This window comes from Salvelinus namaycush, chromosome 8, assembly GCF_016432855.1.
Source record: "Salvelinus namaycush isolate Seneca chromosome 8, SaNama_1.0, whole genome shotgun sequence".
In the NCBI taxonomy this organism is placed as follows: Eukaryota; Metazoa; Chordata; class Actinopteri; order Salmoniformes; family Salmonidae; genus Salvelinus; species Salvelinus namaycush.
Window position 1 is genome coordinate 38141381 of NC_052314.1, and position 23104 is coordinate 38164484.

The 23104-nt window shown below is 43.7% G+C and overlaps 1 protein-coding gene across 4 annotated transcripts in view; it reads right to left on the reverse strand.

Moving 5' to 3' along the window:
* LOC120052655 (putative tyrosine-protein phosphatase auxilin) overlaps window positions 1-23104 on the reverse strand; it is a 62347-nt gene that overhangs the window by 33467 nt on the left and 5776 nt on the right. For 3 of the 4 annotated variants that reach the window (XM_038999700.1, XM_038999696.1, XM_038999699.1), the window contains 2 exons: window positions 12349-12499; window positions 3640-3689 (listed from right to left, as the gene is read on the reverse strand). In XM_038999700.1, the coding sequence (XP_038855628.1) occupies window positions 3640-3689; window positions 12349-12499 (201 nt within the window). The remainder of the gene's footprint in view (window positions 1-3639; window positions 3690-12348; window positions 12500-23104) is intronic. The other variant, XM_038999697.1, reaches the window with a different exon arrangement.

Genomic DNA, 23104 nt, shown 5'->3' on the forward strand with positions numbered 1-23104 from the left:
GGGTGTAAACATGTTAGGATTCAACCCATGTATTATATTGAATGTAGGCCGCCTGTTCTGCGTGTGTTCATGTGTGTAAAATTGCCTCGGCTGAGAGGATACCGGCAGTGGTGTAGGCCTAGTGGACGGTAAGCGCAACTAAATGCAGTTTACCCCCCTTTTTCAAAACGTTTTACTTATCAGAGGTAACCCTCCAATTTTTTTACCACTACATCACTGGCTGCCGGTAGGCCAATTTGAAGTTCATGGTAATAGGCCTACACATTGTAGCCTAGACTAGTAAATTGACCGTGTGTGTTAGGGTGACCATCCCGTTTTACTCGGGACCGTTTCAGCCCCATTTCAGGTGTCTCGACTTTTCAGGTTACAAAAAAAGGTACATTTGTCAGCAAGATTCATCAATTAATGTAGGCCTTATCAATGGCAATCGCCGAATGTCATTAGCCACACTTTTTGGTGTTTTGTAAATAGATGTGTCATTTGATGAGTCGAAATAGACGAGTGTACTTGCAGTGGATTATTTGGAGTGGACAAACGTGCACAGGTAGCCTACTTTTTGAAGTGATTTGTTAGGCAATCAGATGAAAGCATCATGGACTGTTCATGCCACATTAAATGGTAATTTATTTTTATTAGGCCCATAAAAAATAGAGCTCTGAGTTCACGAAAGGGCCAGAGCGCATTCTGACACTCGAGTTGAATTTACGAACGCACCCATAATGAGTGTTCAGTAAGAGGAGGGATCTAAGGTGACACACTATGCATTATGAGATAGGGGCCCTCAGGTGTCAGAGGAAGGCCCTTAAAATTGTCAAAGCCTCCAGCCACCCAAGTCATAGACTGTTCTCTCTGCTACCGCACGGCAAGCGGTATCGATGCAGCAAATCTGGAACCAACAGGACCCTGAACAGCTTCTACCCCCAAGCCATAAGACTGTTAAATAGTTAGTTAAATAGTTCATCAAATGGCTACCCGGACTATCTGCTTTGACCCTTATTGCACATCACATACACAGCTACTACTGTTAATCATCTATCCTGTTGCCTTGTCACTTTATCCCTACTTACGTATATGTACATATCTACTACCTCAATTACCTCGTACCCCTGCACAAGGACTCGATACTGGTACCCCGTGTATATAGCCAAGTTATCCGTTATTTATTCTTTGTGTTATTATTTTTCTATTATTTATATTGTTTTCTCTCTGCATTGTTGGGAAAGGTCCATAAGTAAGCATTTCACTGTTAGTCTACACCTGTTGTTTACAAAGCATGTGACGAATAACATTTTATTTCATTTAATTTGATCATCTGGAGGACAGACTGCTGTTACATGCAGCGTGCGTGTATGTGTGTGTGAATGTGTGTGCGCTTGTATGTGTTAGCATATACACTACATGGCCAAAAGTATGTGGACACCCCTTCAAATTAGTGGATTTGGCTATTTCAGCCATACCCTTTGCTGACAGGTGTATAAAATCGAGCACAACGCCATGCAATCTCCATAGACAAACATTTGCACCTTTCCAACAAGTCAGTTCGTAAAATTTCTGCCCTGCTAGAGCTGCCCCGGTCAACTGTAAGTGCTGTTATTGTGAATTGGAAATGCCGAAGCGCAACAACGGCTCAGCCGTGAAGTGGTAGGCCATACAAGCTCATAGAACAGCACCACCGAGTGCTGAAGCGCTAATCGTCTGTCCTCGGTTGCAACACTCACTACCGAGTTCCAATCTGCCTCTGGAAGCAACGTCAGCACAAGATCTGTTCGTCGGGAGCTTCATGAAATGGGCTTCCATGGCCGAGTAGCCACACACAAATCTAAGATCACCATGCGCAATGCCAAGCGTCGGCTGAAGTGGTGTAAAGCTAGCCGCCATTGGACTCTTGAGCGTGGAAACGCGTTTTCTAGAGTGATGAATCACACTTCACCATCTGGCAGTCCAACGGATGCCAGGAGCACGCTACCTGCCCGAATGCATAGTGCCAACTGTAAAGTTTGGTGGAGGAGGAACAATGGTCTGGGGCTGTTGAAGGGAAATCTTAACGCTACAGCATACAATGACATTCTAGACGATTCTGTGCTTCCATCTTCGAGGCAACAGTTTGGGTAAGGCCCTTTCCTGTTTCAGCATGACAATGCCACCGTGCACAAAGCGATATCCATACAAAAATGGTTTGTCGAGATCGGTGTGGAAGAACTTGACTGGCCTGCACAGAGCCCTGACCTCAACCCCATCGAACACCTTACGGATAAATTGGAACGCCGACTGCGAGCCAGGTCTAATCGCCCAACATCAATGCCCAACCTCACTAATACCCTTGTGGCTGAATGGATGCAAGTCCCCGCAGCAATGTTCCAACATCTAGTGGAAAGCCTTCCCAGAAGAGTGTAGGCCACAGGTGTCAAACTCATTCCACGGAGGGCCGAGTGTCTGCGGGTTTTCGCTCCTCCCTTGTACTTGATTGATGAATTAACATCACTAATTAGTTAGGAACTCCCCACACCTGGTTGTCTAGGGCTTTATTGAAAGGAAAAACCAAAAACCTGCAGACACTCGGCCCTCCGTGGAATGAGTTTGACACCCCTGGTGTAGGCTGTTATTGCAGCAAAGGAGGGACCAACTCCATATTCATGCCCATGGTTTTGGAATGAAATGTTCGACGAGCAGGTGTCCACATACTTTTGTGTATCATAATATCACCCTACCCCCATCCCAACCAACCCTAAAAGCTCTCCTTGGCCCGAAAAACCAAGAGCAAACCCTCTCTTGTTGAAATCCCACCCTCTGTCACCTATAGATTTACAGTAGATGTTGTGTAGGGAGGGAGTGAGGCAGAGTTTACAGGAGGCTAGAGACCGAGAGATCCAGAAGTCTAAATATTGGGTGGAGAAGAAACGTGTGAAGCCCAAATACAGGCTTACTACCCCCATCATGATCAAATAAAGCTACCGTTTGAGAACGATGGATGGAGAGAAAAGCCATTCCCAGTTAGAAGAAGACTAGACTCTGGTACGCTTCATGAACGGAGTGGTGCTAAAGCTAGAACAGCCCAACACCGCAGGCACCCATGCAGTAAATTAACACAGTTTATGGAATTCATACACAGGCACCCATGCAGTAAATTAACACAGTTGATGGAATTCATACACAGGCACCCATGTAGTAAATTAACACAGTTGATGGAATTCATACACAGGCACCCATGTAGTAAATTAACACAGTTGATGGAATTCATACACAGGGACCCATGTAGTAAATTAACACAGTTGATGGAATTCATACACAGGGACCCATGTAGTAAATTAACACAGTTGATGGAATTCATACACAGGGACCCATGCAGTAAATTAACACAGTTGATGGAATTCATACACAGGCACTCATGCAGTAAATTAACACAGTTGATGGAATTCATACACAGGCACCCATGCAGTAAATTAACACAGTTGATGGAATTCATACACAGGCACCCATGCAGTAAATTAACACAGTTGATGGAATTCATACACAGGCACCCATGCAGTAAATTAACACAGCTGATGGAATTCATACACAGGCACACTCCCTTTCCTTTCATTCCATTTCATACAGTTGATCTAGAACGTACAGTATGATTTGACAATAATGTGTACTCACCTATGATTCGTGATGTGATGTAGGCAATGTCCAGCTCTCCCTTTGTGTACCTGCAACAGAAATAATATTTTCTCAACTCATAGAATACGAATAATTCAGATTCTTAAATGTATATGACGCTTCAAAGTAATGGCATTGTCTAGATCACCGTTATTTGTCTACAGTTTTTTGAAGACGTGATTGTTTTTGTCTAATTTGTATTTGAATGATCCACACACATTGTAGCAAGCTGCTGAAGTGAACATACACAGACAGTGATCTGGGGGGGTGGGGGGGGGGTCCAGGGGTCCTTTGGGCTTGTAGCCTAGTAGTCTCGCTGGTATAAAGGATTTGGAGACAGGCGCAGGAATACACAAAAGGGATTTTTAATACGCCCAAAACAAACATACAAAAACACTGGGCTGTACCCAAACAAAAGAGCGAGGGTTAACCTCGTTGAACGACATGGGATATTACCCGTAATACACAATATATAAAACACGCAGCATAACAGCTACACCAACGCATAGGTACTCACACGACCAACGGACATGGGAACAATAAACGACAGGACACTGGTAAACCAAGGCCAACCGTGCTATTTTGTTTGTTTTTTCGCATTGTTAGTAACTTATTTTGAACATAATGTTGCTGCAACTGTCTCTTATGACTGAAAAGAGCTTCTGCACATCAGAACAGCGATTACCAACCTCAAATTGGACAAATCATTTTTCTTTAATGAGTCGGACGGGAAGGATATGGTCCAAACACCAAGCAGGCTCTCATCCCCATCATTCGCTGCAGAATGAAACAGAGAATTCGCGGAAAGAGATTGGGGTGCCTTGTGAGGATCGGGCGACGAGTGGCTAATCTGCCTTTGCCATCCGTACTGCTAGCTAACGTTCAATCGCTGGAAAATAAATGGGACGAAGTGAAAGCACGTATATCCTACTGTAATACTGTAATATCTGTAATATCTTATGTTTCACCGAGTCGTGGCAGAACGACAACATTAATAACATACAGCTGGCGGGTTATACACTGTATCGGCAGGATAGAACAGCATCCTCTGGTAAGACACGAGGCGGGGGCCAATGCATATTTGTAAACAACAGTTGGTGCACAATATCTAAGGAAGTCTCTAGATTTTTCTCGCCTGAGGTAGAGTATCTCATGATAAGCTGTAGACCACACTATCTACCTAGAGCTTTCATCTGTATTTTTCATAGCTGTCTGCATACCACCACAGACCGATGCTGCATTTGGCTAATCTGACCATAATTATATCCTCCTGATTCCTGCTTACAAGCACAAATGTAAGCAGGAAGCAACAGTGACTCGGTCTATAAAGAATTGATCAGATGTAGCAGATGCTAAACTACAGAACTGTTTTGTTAGCACAGGCTGGAATATTTTCTGGGATTTTTTCGATGGCATTGAGGAGTACACCACATCAGTCACTGGCTTCATCAATAAGTGCATCGATGACGTCGTCCCCACAGTGACTGTACGTACATACCCCAACCAGAAGCCATGGATTACAGGCAACATTCGCACTGAGCTAAAGGGTAGAGCTGCTGCTTTCAAGGGACAGGACTCTAACCCGGAAGCTTATAAGAAATTCCGCTATGCCCTCCGACGAACCATCAAACAGGCAAAGCGGTAATACAGGACTAAGATCGAATCGTACTACACTGGCTCCAATGCTCGTTGGATGTGGCAAGGCTTTCAAATTATTACAGACTACAAAGGGAAGCACAGCCAAGAGCTGCCTAGTGACACGGGCCTACCAGACAAGCTGAATAACTTCTTTGCTCACTTCGAGGCAAGTAACACTGAAACATGCATGAGAGCATCAGCTGTTCCGGATGACTGTGTGATCACGCTCTCCGCAGCCGATGTGAGTAAGACCTTTAGACAGGTCAACATTCACAAGGCCACAGGGTCAGACAGATTACCAGGATGTGTACTCCGAGCATGCGCTGGCCAACTGGCAAGTGTCTTCACTGACATTTTCAACCTCTTCCTGTCTGAGTCTGTAATACCAACATGTTTCAAGCAGACCACCATAGTCCCTGTGCCCCTAAACACTAAGGTAACCTGCCTAAATGTCTACCGACCCAAAGCACTAACACCTGTAGCCATGAAATGCTTTGAAAGGCTGGTCATGGCTCACATCAACACAATTATCCCAGAAACCCTAGACCCACTCCAATTTGCATACCGCCCCAACAGATCCACAGATGATACAATCTCTATTGCACTCCACACTGCCCTTTCTAACCTGGACAAAAGGAACACTTATGTGAGAATGCTATTCATTGACTACAGCTCAGCGTTTAGCACCATAGTGCCCTCAAAGCTCATCACTAAGCTAAGGACCCTGGGACTAAACACCTCCCTCTGCAACTGGATCCTGGACATCTTGACGGGCCGCCCCCAGGTGGTAAGGGTAGGTAACAACACATCCGCCACACTGATCCTCAACACGGGGGCCCCTCAGGGGTGCGTGCTCAGTCCTCTCCTGTACTCCCTGTTCACTCATGACTGCACGGCCAGGCATGACTCCAACACCATCATTAAGTTTGCCGATGACACAACAGTGATAGGCCTGATCACTGACAACCTATAGGGAGGAGGTCAGAGACCTGACCGTGTGGTGCAAGAACAGCAACCTCTCCCACAATGTGATCAAGACAAAGGAGATGATTGTGGACTACAGGAAAAGGAGGACCGAGCACGCCCCATTCTCATTGACAGGACCATGGTGGAGCAGGTTGAGAGCTTCAAGTTCCTTGGCGTCTACATCACCAACGAACTAACATGGTCCAAGCACACCAAGACAGTCATGAAGAGAGCACGACAAAACCTATTCCCCCTCAGGAGACTGAAAAGATTTGGCATGGGTCTTCAGATCATCAAAAGGTTTTGCAGCTGCACCTTCGAGAGCATTCTGACAGGTTGCATCACTGCCTGGTATGGCAACAGCTCGACCTCCGACTGCAAGGCACTACAGTGGGTAGTGCGTACGGCCCAGTACATCACTAGGGCCAAGTTTCCTACCATCTAGGACCTCTATACCAGGTGGTGTCAGAGGAAGGCCCTAAAAATTGTCAAAGACTCCAGCCACCCTAGTCATAGACTGTTCTCTCTGCTACCGCACGGCAAGCGGAACCGGAGCGCCAAGTCAAGGTCCATGAGGCTTCTAAACAGCTTCTACCCCCAAGCCATAAGACTCCTGAACATCTAATCAAATGGCTACCCAGACTATTTGCATTGTCCTCCCCTCCCTCTTCTACGCTGTTACTACTCTCTGTTATTATCTATGCATAGTCACTTTAATAACCTACATGTACATATTACCTCGACACCGGTGCCCCCGCACATTGACTCTGTACCGGTACCCCCTGTATATAGCCCTGCTATTTTTATTTACTTCTGCTCTTTAACTATTTGTTATTCTTATCTCTTACTTTTTTAGGTATTTTCTTAAAACTGTATTGTTGGTTAAGGGGTTGTAAGTAAGCATTTCACTGTAAGGTCTACACCTGTTGTATTCGGCGCATGTGACAAATACAATTTGATTTGATTTGATTTGTAAACGTATATCCACTATTCTAGGCCAATGGTCTGTTAGTGAAGTGCTGAGGTGGATGAGAGCCATATGGCCCTGAGGGCTTCCCATCCTGGCCCTGCATGGTTATGCAACAGCCCAGCCACCTGGGTAAACCGAGGGAGGGATGAGAGGAGGAGAGGAGGGAAGAGGGGGAGAGAGGCTGGGAGGAGGGGAGGCGGGGACAGGAGGAAGCATCAAGTGGGAAATACTCATAATGAGGAAATTGGACCAGCAGCAGCGTTCTATTTTGATACAGTGTTGTGTTGTGCTCTCCTGCAGCATGAACAGTGTTAAGACTATCTGGCTAATCTGGCTAGTGCTCGCTCTACTAACTGTGGCAGGCCTGCAGAACTGGATTTGGCACTGTGGCTGCTACGTAGGCCTTTCTGGCTAGCGCTAGCTCTGCTAACTGAGGCTGCTGCACAGGCCTTTCTGGCTAGCGCTAGCTCTGCTAACTGTTAACTCTGGCTGCTACAAGTCTGGTTATAGTGTTAGCTGTACTAAATGTTAACTGTGGCTGCTGCTGATCTGGTCATAGCGTTAGCTCTGCTAACTATGGCTGCAAGACTGCAGAGCCAGCCCAGGCTATTTTGAGCAGGATAAGCAGGTGTCATTTTGCATTGCGTGAGGCCAGCAGTGTTGTAGCATGCAGATTAGAAGCCTCTGACCTATTCTGTCTACATGCTGGAGCGTGTACAGCCTGCCTCCCCTTGAGATGCCGATAAGAATCACTACAGTAGGCTTGCTAGTATCTTGTTGGTGGTGGAGAGGTAGGCTAGGCTATTTTACATATTTTATTGTTTTTAAGTGTTTTTGTATAGAATTTTTTGAATTAACTTATTTCCACAGAATTGCAGGACTGATTGTGGCAAGTCCGTTTATATTTGGCTTGGCTAGCTGGCTAGCTTGCTAACATGATTTAAATGATGCAGCAACACCAGATCAACAGCGTTGGCTTTTTAGCACCCTGCCCCAGTTCCTAGATGGACAGCGGTGCGAGGGGATGCTGAGGCTCATTGGACCATTGTTGAGGTGTGGTGGTCTTACTGGGGCTTTTAGTCACTGAAGCATCACCCAGGTGGGTACTACATTTCAGTAGTGGACGATCCAGCCTACCTATGAAGGAGGAGCTGTGACTATCGAAGACGACAAGGTGCCCGTTGAGGAGCTCTGTGGTCTGTCTGTCAGATGTCTCTAGCTCCCTGCCTGGCTGTACCAACCACTCTCCCTCTTCATGATACTACTTTACTGAACTGCCTGTCATCTAACGATGTGGAAGACCATCGCCCAAATATTGCCAGATCCCTATATTTGTTTTGTTAAATTGTTTATGTTTTATTTTGTTTTTAAAGCGACTTTGAGATTCTAATTGTAATGAAAAGTGCTATTTAAAATAAATAAATGTTGTCGACTAGAGGGTGGGAGAGGGGTGGTATACACACACATCCCCACACACACACACAAACAGGTGTATAGGCTACTGTGGGCCTATATTCTATACCCTGCTATATATACACAAAAACACCAAACATTAATTAGGCCAGGCAAGCTACAGCTACCCTTGGCTGTATTACATTAGAGACATTGGAGCCATGCTCTAACAGTTAAAGAGTCTCCTGTGGCTATACCTCACACACTCAGCAGTGTGGCGACAGCATAGCTGTGGCGTTTCCCGCCATTTCCTGTGGTTACTGTGACACGTTGCAGTAACCACAGATAGGGGTTGTCTGTAAATAGAAGGTTTCTGTTAGAGAGGAATAGGTCATCATAACTTATGAGTCATGTGTTTTTAGAGACAGAGAGAGAGACAGAGGGAGAGAGAGAGAGAGAGAGAGAGAGAGAGAGAGAGAGAGAGAGAGAGAGACAGAGACAGAGGGAGAGAGACAGAGAGAGAGACAGAGAGACAGAGAAAGAGAGGGAGAGAGAATGGGAGAGAGAAAATAGGGAGAATATAGAGGAGAGAGAGATAATATAGAGGGGAGAGAGAAGAGAGGGAGAATTTAGAGGGGAGAGAGAAGAGAGGGAGAATATAGAGGGGAGAGAGAAGAGAGGGAGAATATAGAGGGGAGGGAAAGAGAGAGAGAGAGAGAGAACAAACACCATTATAAATACAACTATTTATGTTTATTTATTTTTTCCTTTTGTACTTTAATTGCACATCATTACAACACTGTATATAGACATATGACATTTGAAATGTCTTTATTATTTTGGAATTTTTGTGAGTGTAATGTTTATTGTTTATTTCAGTACTGTTTATTATCTATTTCACTTGATTTGGCAATGTAAACATATGTTTCCCATGCCAATAAAGCCTCTTAAATTGAAATTTAATTGAGAGAGAGAGAGAGAGAGAGAGAGAGAGAGAGAGAGAGAGAGAGAGAGAGAGAGAGAGAGAGAGAATGAATATAGAGAGGGGAGAGGGGGGGATGAGAGAGAAAGAGAGAGAGATGAATGGGATGGTGGAGCAGGCCAAGGACACACTGCCTTTCAGACCAATACAACACTCAGTGAAAGCAGAACGGAACACAGCACTGCAGAGTCTGTCTGTCACAACTGCATGTGTTCTAAGGAAGACAGCTTGCACACAGCTGATTGAACGGTATCTCATTTGACCATGAATCAAGTAACTGACTTTGTTTCAACAAATTCCACTGAATCTTGGAATATATCAGATGTACACCAGAGGCACATTCTAATCACGGTAGCTTCCATGGCTTTGAAATAGCTAGCTGTAGTGTAAGCTAAAGATAGGGACTAACTGTAGTACACACAGGCCACGCCTACTCTACTATACAAATGGCAGGTCAACAGTAACTAGCTGTAATACACAGTACCAAACTGACAGGAGTGTACACATGGCCTGTTTTTTGTCTGGGTGAAATGAATCCCTGTGTATCAGCATTGCTCTCGGTATCTTGCACAATAAACCGCTATCAATTATTCACACAGGAGAGGAGAGAAGAGGAGAGGAGAGGAGAAGAGAGAAAAGGAGGGGAGCGATGAACAGAAAAGGGAGGAGAGGAGGAAAGGATAGCAAAGACAAATAGGGGAGAGAATAAACAAGCTGAGAGGGGTGAAGTTGAGATCATCGGAGAAGAGGGGAAATAACAGGAAGGGAAAGGAAAGGAGAAGGGACGAGACGAGACTAGGCACAAGATAACCGTATTAGCAGCAAATTGTGATCGACCCGCTCAATCAATATACCCCAGCTCTGCCCTGTCCCTGCTCTGTAACTGACACCTTTTCAATGTGGTCCAGAGAGACGGCAGAGGTTCTGTGTGTGTGTGTGCGTGTGTGGCAGGGTTAAAGGCAGAGTGTGTGGACAAGGAGGCATGAGTCTCGAGAGGCCTGCTCACTGTCTGACAGTACAGAGGCTCCTTTGTGTGGCCAGTGCAGACGCTTGCGCAGAAAGAATGTCATCTCTCTCAGGACCCAGCGGTGCCAGACTCGGTAGCCTCTCTCCCTCCTTCCTCTCCCCCTATTACCCGTCATCCCTCCACACCCTTCCCACTGTTCCTCCACCTCTCCATCCATTCATCTGCTTTCCTTCCCTCACACCCCCTTTAGGAAAAATGTATTCAGCCTTTTTTATTAGCTATCTATTTTACTCATATTTTATCTCCATATACAAATACAATTCAAAGAATAACTCTGTCTCTCACCAATTGTATTAAGTGTTTTCCCAATGTGCTGCAGTGTCCAGCCATAGAGATTTATCTAAGTGTCTAAAACAGGGCTCTCCAACCCTGTTCCTGGAGAGCTAGCGTCTTGTCGGTTTTCGCTCCTACCCTAATTTAGCCCACCTGATTCTAATAGCTGATTAGCTGATTGAAAAACTGAATCAGGTTAGTTACAACTGGGGTTGGAGCGAAAACCTACAGGAGGTTAGCTCTCCAGGAACCGGGTGGGAGAGGCTTGGTCTAAAACCATGTGTAATCAGCCCAGTCATAACTACCCCATTCCATATTTCACAGGTCAGGAAACCACGGCAACCACAGAGGACCAGGTAAACATCTCAGCTGGATGACAACTGACGCTCCTCCCTTCACACTACCATGTTAGCGCCCAGCAGGCACGTAGAGGCCTTTTCTCAATTCGATTTGCTTAACTCCTGTGTCCTCTCTCCGTCCTCTCTCACCTCCTTTTGAAAAAGGACAAAGGTAATCGAGGAGAGGCGGCGAGGTGAGGGAACGCGGATGAAAATGTGCTTGTATGAAATGAGACTCTCCTTCTCCACTCACGCGTCATCAGGCAAATTCCACTTACAGGGGTGGATCGCAAAATACATATGTAAAGTGTTAAAAACAAATTAAGTTACCTATGTTAGACATTTTACAGATAAAACGATAAGTAGCATATTGTTTTTAAACGTGTGCATGCTTCTCTCCTCCGACAAAACAAAAGCCGACTCAAAGTGGGTGTGGCAGATTTCAATATGCTTCCGCGGAGGACTCAGATAGGATACACGTGACTATCCTCGATGAAAGGTGGCTATCGAGGAGGGGAGGACACTCTTCCGTTCGTCTACTAATGACTTGACATCTCCTCGACCACTCGACCACTTGAGGAGAGAGCAAAGGCCTGAGATCTCTGCTAGGCCCAGCCTGAGCGCTCCTTATCGGGGAAGGCATAGAGTCGTTCACCTCTAGGCTAGCGTGGGAAACAGAACTGGGTCAGAGTTTGGTGGGAGGAAAAGCCTGTGAAATTTCTAGCCCAAAACAACTAGACATCATGGCATGGAGGCTAGCCACATGTCACCGCACCCCAGCCAGGGAGCTTCAACATGGGGCACAGACACATCATATCTCCCATGCCAGACCCACCCTTACAAAAAAAAAGATTGCAGTCGGAGTGCAGTATAACTGCGGTATGCTGCAAATACTGCGTCCAAAATACTACAGTTACTGCCCTTTTACTGCAGTTTTTGTAAGGGCAGAGATGGGTGGTGTAACAGGTTAAGGAAGTTAGGGCTCAGGAAATCAAATCACAGTTTATTTAAAGTGTATTCCACTAGGTCTCAACACACTTAACAGAAAAAGTTTGAATTAAAAGAGAATTAAAATTCAAATGAGTCAGGGGTAAAGGGATGGGGGGTGATTGTCGGGACTTACGTGGCCACCTGGTGCATGACTTTAGTGGAGGTGTCTTTGAGTGTGTCCTTCAGGTTGTCCTTGAAGTTGCTGAAGAACTTGCCGGCTCCGCCTTTCACCATATCCAGCAGCCCTCCGCCATAGTTGGCATCCATATCTGGAGATGGAGGACCTTTACAATTAAGAATGACGAGAAACACACACTGAGGATGCAGACAAAGACAGACAGACATGTAGACGCATGTAGAGACACAGTATATGGAGCACAGCACAGACAAACAAATATACCTAACAACATGTGTGTCTTTCATCCCCAATGGCCGACAAACAGAAACAACATATAATATAGGGCTGTCCCCGACAAAAGAAAATCTTGGTCGACCAGGAGTCATCTGTTCTTTCGACCAATCGATTGGTTGATATTTTAAAACGTGTATTTTTCCATATATATACACAAACACATCCTACTATATGTGTTAATCAAATCAACTAGATGCACTGCGCTTGTCTGATGCTTTAAGCGCACTGTTTGATGAAATAACTAAGACACACAAATGACTAGAGGGAGTCCGACCACAATGTATTTGATTGTGCCAGGCCGGGATCAGACTTGCTACGCTGTGACAGCGAGTGACTGAGTGACTAGCACCCGTTGTCTCTCTCCTCCCTGCTGCAGCGACCACCACAGAACCTCAACAGTGTTTATCGCGCTGTCCGTGTCGATGAAGCTGCAACGTAATTACAGCCATTTCTGACTGAAACGTTGCGTTACCGAAGTCCCTCATTTGTTTAAGAAAAATATTCCCTATTCCCTTAACCCTTGCTCTCTTCACGTGACACATATATGCATCGCATGCACTTATTTTAGAATAAGGCTAAAGAAGTCGACAAGATGGGGTCAGCCCTAATATAACAAGCACACTAATTGGACCGATAAACTGTTCGAGAGAGAGAGAGAAAGAGAGAGGGGGAGATGGAGTCAACTCTGGTACTGTGCTAGTTCAAGAGAAAGCCCTCCTCTTGGACTTTACCCAAGTCCTCTATCTGATTCAGCAGCCTGGTCTAAACACACTCCTCCCTTCCCCACCCCATCCATCTGTACACAGCACATGGCACTGAGCTAACACTACCACTGCCAGTACCACTACCACTGCCACTTCCACTTCCGCAACCACTACTCCTAAATGTGTTCTCTGAACATTCTTGTAACATCAGGAAAATATTTCTTGCGCAAGTGGATCGTTTTTGTGTTTTGGGAATGTCCCAACAATGTTCCCACCAGACTCTTCCCACAACCTCATGAAACATTCTGGGAACCTTTAAAAGATCCGACTAAATGTGTTCTAGGAACATTCTTGCAACATCAGGTGAATGTTTTACACAAACATTCTATAATCATCGGCACGACTGGACAGTTTCTGTGTTATGAGAATATTTGCAGCGCCCTAACGAATGTTCAGAAAACTTTCACAGAACCAATTTTGGTTTGCTGGGAGGTCTCCTGATCTCAACAAGATTTCTTGGATAAAGAAACGTTATTTAATAAAAAATACAAATAAATACCACTACCACCACCACCACTAACACAAAACTCTGAATCACTCAGATCACACCAATAGGAGTTATTGGAGAGTAGTGATCAAGGGCTGTAGGTCTATGGCTCTTTACAGAGAAATCTACATAACTAAATCTACATCACTAAATCTACGAGTTTATCAATCAGGCAAAGTGGGCGATTAAGCCTCAAAAGGGGCTCGAGTCTGGCATCTAGGAAGGACCTGTGTGTGTGCACTGACTGCATTTATTTGAGTTGATTGCATCACATTTTATGGAGTCTCAGAAGACAGGAAATCCATCATGAAGGTATAAAGGACATTTTGTGAGAATTCCTACTGAAATGGAGGGCTGCCTTTATGTCCTGCTACTAGTGTGTGTGTGTGTGTGTGTGTGTGTGTGTGTGTGTGTGTGTGTGTGTGTGTGTGTGTGTGTGTGTGTGTGTGTGTGTGTGTGTGTGTATTGGGGGAGGAGGAGCTCTGGAAGCTAATGGAGGTCAAATCGAGCTATGTACGGCGTTCCCGTGCGCCTCCCAAATGTTTTAACAATACAGAAGGCTCCACATAGTGTCGTATAGTGTCGTAGGTCTCTCTTGGCGTGTGTGTGTTTAGTCCTATATTTTTATTTTGTTTGTAATCCCCCGTTCCTGCAGGAGGCCTTTGCCTTTTGGTAGGCCGTCATTGTGAATAACAATTTGTTCTTAACTGGCCTGCCTAGTTAAATAAAGGTAAAATAAAATGTAAAAATTGCTCCGCATTGACATGATTGGTTGTGGGGGTACATCCTGTATAAACAGAAACTCACTTCCTTGACAACTTTGACTATCAAAACAGGTTCACAAATAAAATACATCTTTATGATACTTCGTGTAGGGATTTCAAAAGACACAAAAATGAGTTTGATCTCCTGGAAAAATATCGGGGAGGTAATGGGGATAGATGCCAGTAAAGAGGTCAATGGAATGCAGACTGTGGGGGATAGCATGGTGCTGAATTGGCGCACATTCAACAAATCTGATCTAACAAAGTGGATATTTGTCAAATCTGTCATGATTGATGTATTGCAACAGGCACACAATGTTGTACCTAAAATCCGATTTTGATATATTTGTCTGTTTTTGGGTTTTGAAGTCCCTTTTCAGGTTTAGAAAACGGGACTGCTAAATGCTAACTCCTGTTTGTATAAGCTGGTAGCATAGCTAGCATACAGAAATCGGTTGCGGTAGACAAAGGCGTTTTTTTACTGTATTGATTGATGCCGATGACATGAAAATATAATGGGGTTGACATCCATACAAGCGTTATAGTTCCAATTTCTAACTCAACATAGTGTGAAATACACATAAACAATAGTGTAAATGTAGACTAATTTGCTGGGGGGCAATGGGGAGATTTGGGATGGAGATGCAAATGGGAAAACGGTTCAGCCTTTTTACTTAATGTCAAGATTTAAAATTGATATCAGTGAAAAGTGTGACTTGTCAAATTGAAAATGTAATTATAAGTCATTGATTCTTTGAAAGTATTTGCACAAAGATCTTTTGGATGGATCTAGAATAAAATAAAATAAATGAGCACCATGTGAAGTTTATAGAATTGGGTGTCAAAGGAAAGCTAAGAGTCTATATTTTTGAGAAATTAAGGCATACAGCGCATTAGGTATTCAGACCACTTGACTTTTTCCACATTTTGTTACTTTACAGCATTATTCTAAAATATAATAAATAGTTTTTTCCCCCTCATCAATCTACACAAAACGCCAAAACAGGTTTTTAGATATATATCTTTTTTTCCTGGAAATGTCACATTTACAAAAGTATTCAGACCCTTTACTCAGTACTTTGTTGAAGCACCTTTGGTAGTGTTTACAGCCTCGAGTCTTCTTGCATATGACGCTACAAGCTTGGCATACGTGTATTTGGGAAGTTTCTCCCATTCTTCTCTCCAGATCCTCTCAAGCTCTGTCAGGTTGTACAGGGAGCGTCGATGCACAGCTCTTTTCAGGTCTCTCCATAGATGTTCGATTGGGTTCAAGTCCAGGCTCTAGCTGGGCCACTCAAGGACATTTAGAGACTTGTCCCGAAGCCACTCCTGCATTGTCTTTGCTGTGTGCTTAGGGTCGTTCTCCTGTTGGAAGGTGAACCTCCGCCCCAGTCTGAGGTCCTGAGCGCTCTGGAGCAGGTTTTCATCAAGGGTCTCTCTGTACTTTGCTCCGTTCATCTTTCCCTCGATCCTGACTAGTCTCCCAGTCCCTGCCGCTGAAAAATATCCCAACAGCATGATGTTGCCACCATCATGCTTCACCGTAGGGATAATCGTCTTGATTACTTTCTTATGTCATTCTCTCTTGCACAAAAAGTTTAAAAAGTGTTGATAGGGGACAGAATGCAGTCGGACCATCACATAATTGGCATATATATATTACTCTTACAGAATTTCCATGTGGGTGAGGATATTGGAAATTTATTCAAAGCCTACTGGATGATAACTTGTTTTTAACTAGGACAGAAGAATTCATAACTGACTTTTTCTGACATAACATAGGTACAGCAGATCCCCTTACTGTAGGGGACATTTTTAAATGTGCCTTTTAGAGGCCATGCAATTCAGTACTCATCTACAAAACAAAAGCAATTTACAGTTGAAGTCGGAAGTTTACATACACCTTAGCCAAATACATTTAAACTCAGTTTTTCACAATTTCTGACATTTAATCCGAGTAAAAATTCCCTGTCTTAGGTCAGTTAGGATCACCACTTTATTTTAAGAATGTGAAATGTCAGAATAATAGCAGAGATAATGATTTATTTCAGCTTTTATTTATTTCATCACATTCCCAGTGGGTCAAAAGTTTACATACACTCAATTAGTATTTGGTAGCATTGCCTTTAAATTGTTTAACTTGGGTCAAGCAATTAGGGTAGCCTTCCACAAGCTTCCCACAATAAGTTGGGTGAATTTTGGCCCATTCCTCCTGACAGAGCTGGTGTAACGGAGTCAGGTTTGTAGGCTTCCTTGCTCACACACACTTTTTCAGTTCTGCCCACAAATGTTCTATAGGACTGAGGTCAGGGCTTTGTGATGCCCACTCCAATACCTTGACTTTGTTGTCCTTAAGCCATTTTGCCACAACTTTGGAAGTATGCTTGGGGTCATTGTCCATTTGGAAGACCCATTTGCGACCAAGCTTTAACTTCCTGACTGATGTCTTGAGATGTTGCTTCAATATATCCACATCATTTTCCTTTCTCTTGATGCCATCTATTTTGTGAAGTGCACCAGTCCCTCCTGCAGCAAAGCACCCCCACAACACGATGATGCCACCCCCGTGCTTCACGGTTGGGATGGTGTTCTTCGGCTTGCAAGCCTCCCCCTTTTTCCTCCAAACATAACGATGGTCATTATGGCCAAACAGTTATATTTTTGTTTCATCAGACCAGAGGACATTTCTCCAAAAAGTACGATCTTTGTCCCCATGTGCAGTTGCAAACCGTACTCTGGCTTTTCTATGGCGGTTTTGGAGCAGTGGCTTCTTCCTTGCTGAGCGGCCTTTCAGGTTATGTCGATATAGGACTCGTTTTACAGTGGATATAGATACATTTGTACCTGTTTCCTCCAGCATCTTAACAAGGTCCTTTGCTGTTGTTCTGGGATTGATTTGCACTTTTCGCACCAAAGTACGTTAATCTCTAGGAGAGAGACTGCTTCTCCTTCCTGAGCGGAATGACGGCTGCGTGGTCCCATGGTGTTTATACTTGCGTACCACTGTTTGTACAGATGAACGTGGTACCTTCAGGCGTTTGGAAACTGCTCCCAAGTATGAACCAGACTTGTGGAGGTCTACAATTTTTTTCTGAGGTCTTGGCTGATTTCTATTGATTTTCCCATGATGTCAAGCAAAGAGCCACTAAGTTTGAAGGTAGGCCTTGAAATACATCCACAGGTACACCTACAATTGACTCAAATGATGTCAATTAGCCTATCAGAAGTTCTAAAGCCATGACATCATTTTCTGGAATTTTCCAAGCTGTTTAAAGACACAGTCAACTTAGTGTATGTAAACTTCTGACCCACTGGAACTGTGATAGGCTAATCAATTATAAGTCAATTATAAGTGAAATAATATGTCTGTAAACAATTGTTTGTAAAATTACTTGTGTCATGCACAAAGTAGATGTCCTAACCGACTTGCCAAAACTATAGTTTGTTAACAAGAAATTTGTGGAGTGGTTGAAAAACAAGTTTAAAGTGTAAACTTCCGATTTCAACTGTCGGTCAAAGGAGTCCATATTAAAAAAGAAATTTAAGGACTAACAGTACAAACAGCAATAAAAACTGTAGCATAGAGGCTCAGAATAAGTTAGAGGAAAAACAAAAATAAATGGAGGAACTTATTTAAGAAAGATCCAGTGTAATATATTATAAAAATAAAGTGAACCGAATGGAATATGGGGAGAATTATTTTTAAATCTTCAACATAGAAATGCTACCAGAAAGAATTTACTGAAACTTCTTACAAATGATGGAGTCACTCATGATTCACCAAATTATATTTTAAAAGAGGAAGTAAAGTACTTTAAGCATATGTTTTTGTATCAGTCTCCTCCACCTCCACTAACCAAAGCTAATTGTATGGATTTTTTCCTATTAACAATGTACAATTAACATTTGTACAGAAAGACTTATGTGAAGGCCAAATTACAGAGGAACTTCTTGATGCAATTAAAGCCTTTAAGTCAGAGAAAACTCCAGGGCTGGATGGCATACCAGCGGAGGCATGATATACTCAGAGGACCATTATTAGCATGTTTTAACCACTCCTATATACATGGTAGATTATCGGAAACGCAAGAAGGTCTGAATTCATTATTACTGAAACAGGTGGTAAATATAAAGATCCAGTCCATTTAAAAGTTCAGTGGCCTCTTACACTTCAGTGTTATGATGCAAAAAAATCTAGCTAAATGCTTAGCGCATAGAATTAAAAGGTTTTGTCAGATATTATTCATCGTAATCAGACAGGTTTTTTACATTGGAGCTAATATAAGACAAGCACTGGAAACAATAGAACACTATGAAATATCTGAGAAACCAGGCCTGGTTTTCAAAGCTGACTTTGAAAAGGCTTCTGATAAAGTACGACTGGAGTTTATATATAAATGCCTGGAATATTTACATTTTGGTGAATCTCTTAAAAAATGGGTTAAAGTTATGTATAGTAATCCTAGGTGTAAAATAGTCAATAACGGCTACTTCTCAGTTTTAAACTGTCAAGATGAGTAAAACAAGGTTGTCCACTATCGGCATATCTATTTATTATTGCCATCGAAATGTTAGCTGTTAAAATTAGATCCAACAATAATATTAAGGGATTAGAAATCCAGGGCTTAAAAAGAAAGGTGTCATTGTACACTGATGATTCATGGTTTCTTTTAAATCCACAATTAGAATCCCTCCACAGCCTCATAGAGGATCTACAGTGGGGCAAAAAAGTATTTAGTCAGCCACCAATTGTGCAAGTTCTCCCACTTAAAAAGATGAGAGAGGCCTGTAATGTTCATCATAGGTACACTTCAACTATGACAGACAAAATGAGAAAAAAAAATCCAGAAAATCACATTGTTGGATTTTTAATGAATTTATTTGCAAATTATGGTGGAAAATAAGTATTTGGTCACCTACAAACAAGCAAGATTTCTGGCTCTCACAGACCTGTAACTTCTTCTTTAAGAGGCTCCTCTGTCCTCCACTCGTTACCTATATTAATGGCACCTGTTTGAACTTGTTATCAGTATAAAAGACACCTGTCCACAACCTCAAACAGTCACACTCCAAACTCCACTATGGCCAAGACCAAAGAGCTGTCAAAGGACACCAGAAACAAAATTGTAGACCTGCACCAGGCTGGGAAGACTGAATCTGCAATAGGTAAGCAGCTTAGTTTGAAGAAATCAACTGTGGGAGCAATTATTAGGACATGGAAGACATACAAGACCACTGATAATCTCCCTCGATCTGGAGCTCCACGCAAGATCTCACCCCGTGGGGTCAAAATGATCACAAGAACGGTGAGCAAAAATCCCAGAACCACACGGGGGGACCTAGTGAATGACCTGCAGAGAGCTGGGACCAAAGTAACAAAGCCTACCATCAGTAACACACTACGCCGCCAGGGACTCAAATCCTGCAGTGCCAGACGTGTCCCCCTGCTTAAGCCAGTACATGTCCAGGCCCGTCTGAAGTTTGCTAGAGAGCATTTGGATGATCCAGAAGAAGATTGGGAGAATGTCATATGGTCAGATGAAACCAAAATATAACTTTTTGGTAAAAACTCAACTCGTCGTGTTTGGAGGACAAAGAATGCTGAGTTGCATCCAAAGAACACCATACCTACTGTGAAGCATGGGGGTGGAAACATCATGCTTTGTGGCTGTTTTTCTGCTAAGGGACCAGGACGACTGATCCGTGTAAAGGAAAGAATGAATGGGGCCATGTATCGTGAGATTTTGAGTGAAAACCTCCTTCCATCAGCAAGGGCATTGAAGATGAAACGTGGCTGGGTCTTTCAGCATGACGATGATCCCAAACACACCGCCCGGGCAACGAAGGAGTGGCTTCGTAAGAAGCATTTCATGGTCCTGGAGTGGCCTAGCCAGTCTCCAAATCTCAACCCCATAGAAAATCTTTGGAGGGAGTTGAAACTAACTACCTATATGTACAGTACATAGGTACCTCAATTACCTCGCACCTCTGCACATGGACGCGGCACTGGTACTTCCTGTATATAGCCATGTTATACCCTAAAGCAAATCGAATAGTAAACCCTGTGAAGCCTTAAATGTTCTTGCTGAAATGTGTAAAACCCTGTGTATAAAGTTTGTCTGTGTTATTTGGTGTGCTGTTTTGTAAGATATGTTTGTACATTGTGTTATATTTGTTGTTAATAAATTAGAATTTTGAAATCCCAGTCTAGTTAGCTAGCTTTTGTTTTAGTAGTGTGTGTGCAGCGGCTGCAGCCAGCAGGTGTTATCGATGAGGATGTTGTTGCTAATTTGTTAGCTTCGCCCTTTCAAGATTAACTTTCAACAATAGCTTACGTTTCAAATTATCATCATCTGCTGAGTGGAATGTTTTTTATTTATTGCAGCTCGCTTGCTGTTGTTATCACTTTGAAAATAACTTGTGTGTGTAAAACATTATTCCATTTATTCCAGATCACCCGCTACTTTGTGTGCTGAACGTGACAAATATGTTTGCAATGGGAAGTAATAGTTGTACATTTCTATTGGCAAATGGTTGTGTTGTCGTATTCTTATGATTGGGAACAGGCTGCTTATCTTTTAACATCATGCTGTGTGTGACTGCTGTCTTTCTATCGGTCCTATGTATTTTACAGAAAGTGCACTCCTACATGGAGTGTGCTGGTACTATGTTCGCTGTACTTTCAACATCACGAGCCTATCCCACTCGCATCCTTTGATATGTCACTGTGTGTCGCGTTTGGTGACAGTGTGATAGTGATGGCGTTAGGCTACCATAGGTTGTGTAAGCAGTATGGTTGATGTTGCAGGTAGCATTATTTTTGCAGGTGCTGTTTCTGTGTGAGTGGCAGCCCGAAGTCCGGTGGCAGCCCGAGGAGCGCATTAAGTGATGCTATATTTCTGTTATTTTTCGCGATTTCTGAATTTGGTACAAAGGCCTAGGTTCAATAGCCACGGTTCGCCACTGACACAAACACATAGCATCAGAACCTCCTCCTCCACAGCTGTATGTAGACAACAACACAGAGATTCTGCAGACATCTTGACTAATACACACGAGTGGAACTTTACAGATCTTATTCGGTTAAAACAAGAATTTCTGAAACTAAATCTAAAGAGTCATTGTGTAAATCAGACATTATTTACCACCCTCCTTCAGACTATGTGACAAGTCATTGTGTCCCTCTTTTGAAGTAAGGGAGCCTCCTCCACAGCTGTCCCTTAGTTAGCTACTGCTCTCTGAACTCTGACCAAAACGCCCCCTCTCACCCACCTCCTCTGCTCCCTTCCATCCCTCCATCCACCCTGCTCCAGTCAGACACCTCTGATGTGTGAGAGAGAGAGGCCCAGTCACAGAGGCGCTGGCACAGATAGAGACTTGGCCCGGTCGGTCAGAGAGATCAATACAGACAGAGTCTCCATGTGCCTCTCTCCTTCAATAGACCTAACCTTTCTCATTTATACCCTCCACCTGGTGCAGGGTGAAACAGACAGACAGACAGACAGACAGACAGACAGACTACTGCAGTAGTGACATGTGTGCCTCTATTGTGGGCCAAACAGGAACTGTCCCAACAAGCTTCTCAATTATAGATGCTACTGATAAGACAAAGAGTGTATGATTCATCTGTCTGGAAGGGACATGCAGCTTGGCCTAAATACTGACCTATGTGGGAGATACACACCCACAAAGCATGATTGACTCGGCAGATATGCACCATACCATTATGCATTTCTTCCTCTAGAAAGGGTCCTAAGTATTCCGTCAGTAGAACGAGTGAAAGCTACCATATCACGCCCACATTTCACAATGTTCCCCTTCATTTAACAATTGAATATTCACAGCAGACTGCAGTGACGCCATCCAGCCATCTATTATTCACTTAATGTCAATAAAACAGATCTACTGTAAGAGAGCTGCCCTGGATTTGGGGAGATGGGAAAGTTTGCATTTCTGATATGAAATTTGTCACATAATAGACACTTTCTGATGCCGAACGGATGGTGCCCGGTGGTCTTGTCATTCCCTATCAAACACATTGGTGATTTATATAGATCTTTTCTACATGGGAAGACCTCCAATGCAGTCTCAGACCCTAACTACTAACCAGACACCTCCTGTCTAGCTGCAACCTGTCAATCCACCTGTCTCTGGGTCTGTCTCTGTGTCTGTCATTGTGTCTGCCTCTGTGTCTGTTAGTCAGTCAGTCATTCAGTATGCCTGCGTGCTGGCTTGCCTGCCAATGTAACAAGGCTGGCCAGATGGACGTGGGAGTCTGCAGAGCTCTGATGTTTACTGAGCTACACATAGAAACAGAGAAAGCTGGAGATACAGACTCAGCCACCCCATACAGCAGAAGCGGCATCAGCCATACTGCAGAGGCCAGCCAGCTAGCCGTCTAGCCCGGACAGACTCACCTGACACTCAGCTCAGATAGACCCAGTCCCTAAGGTTAGGTTTTT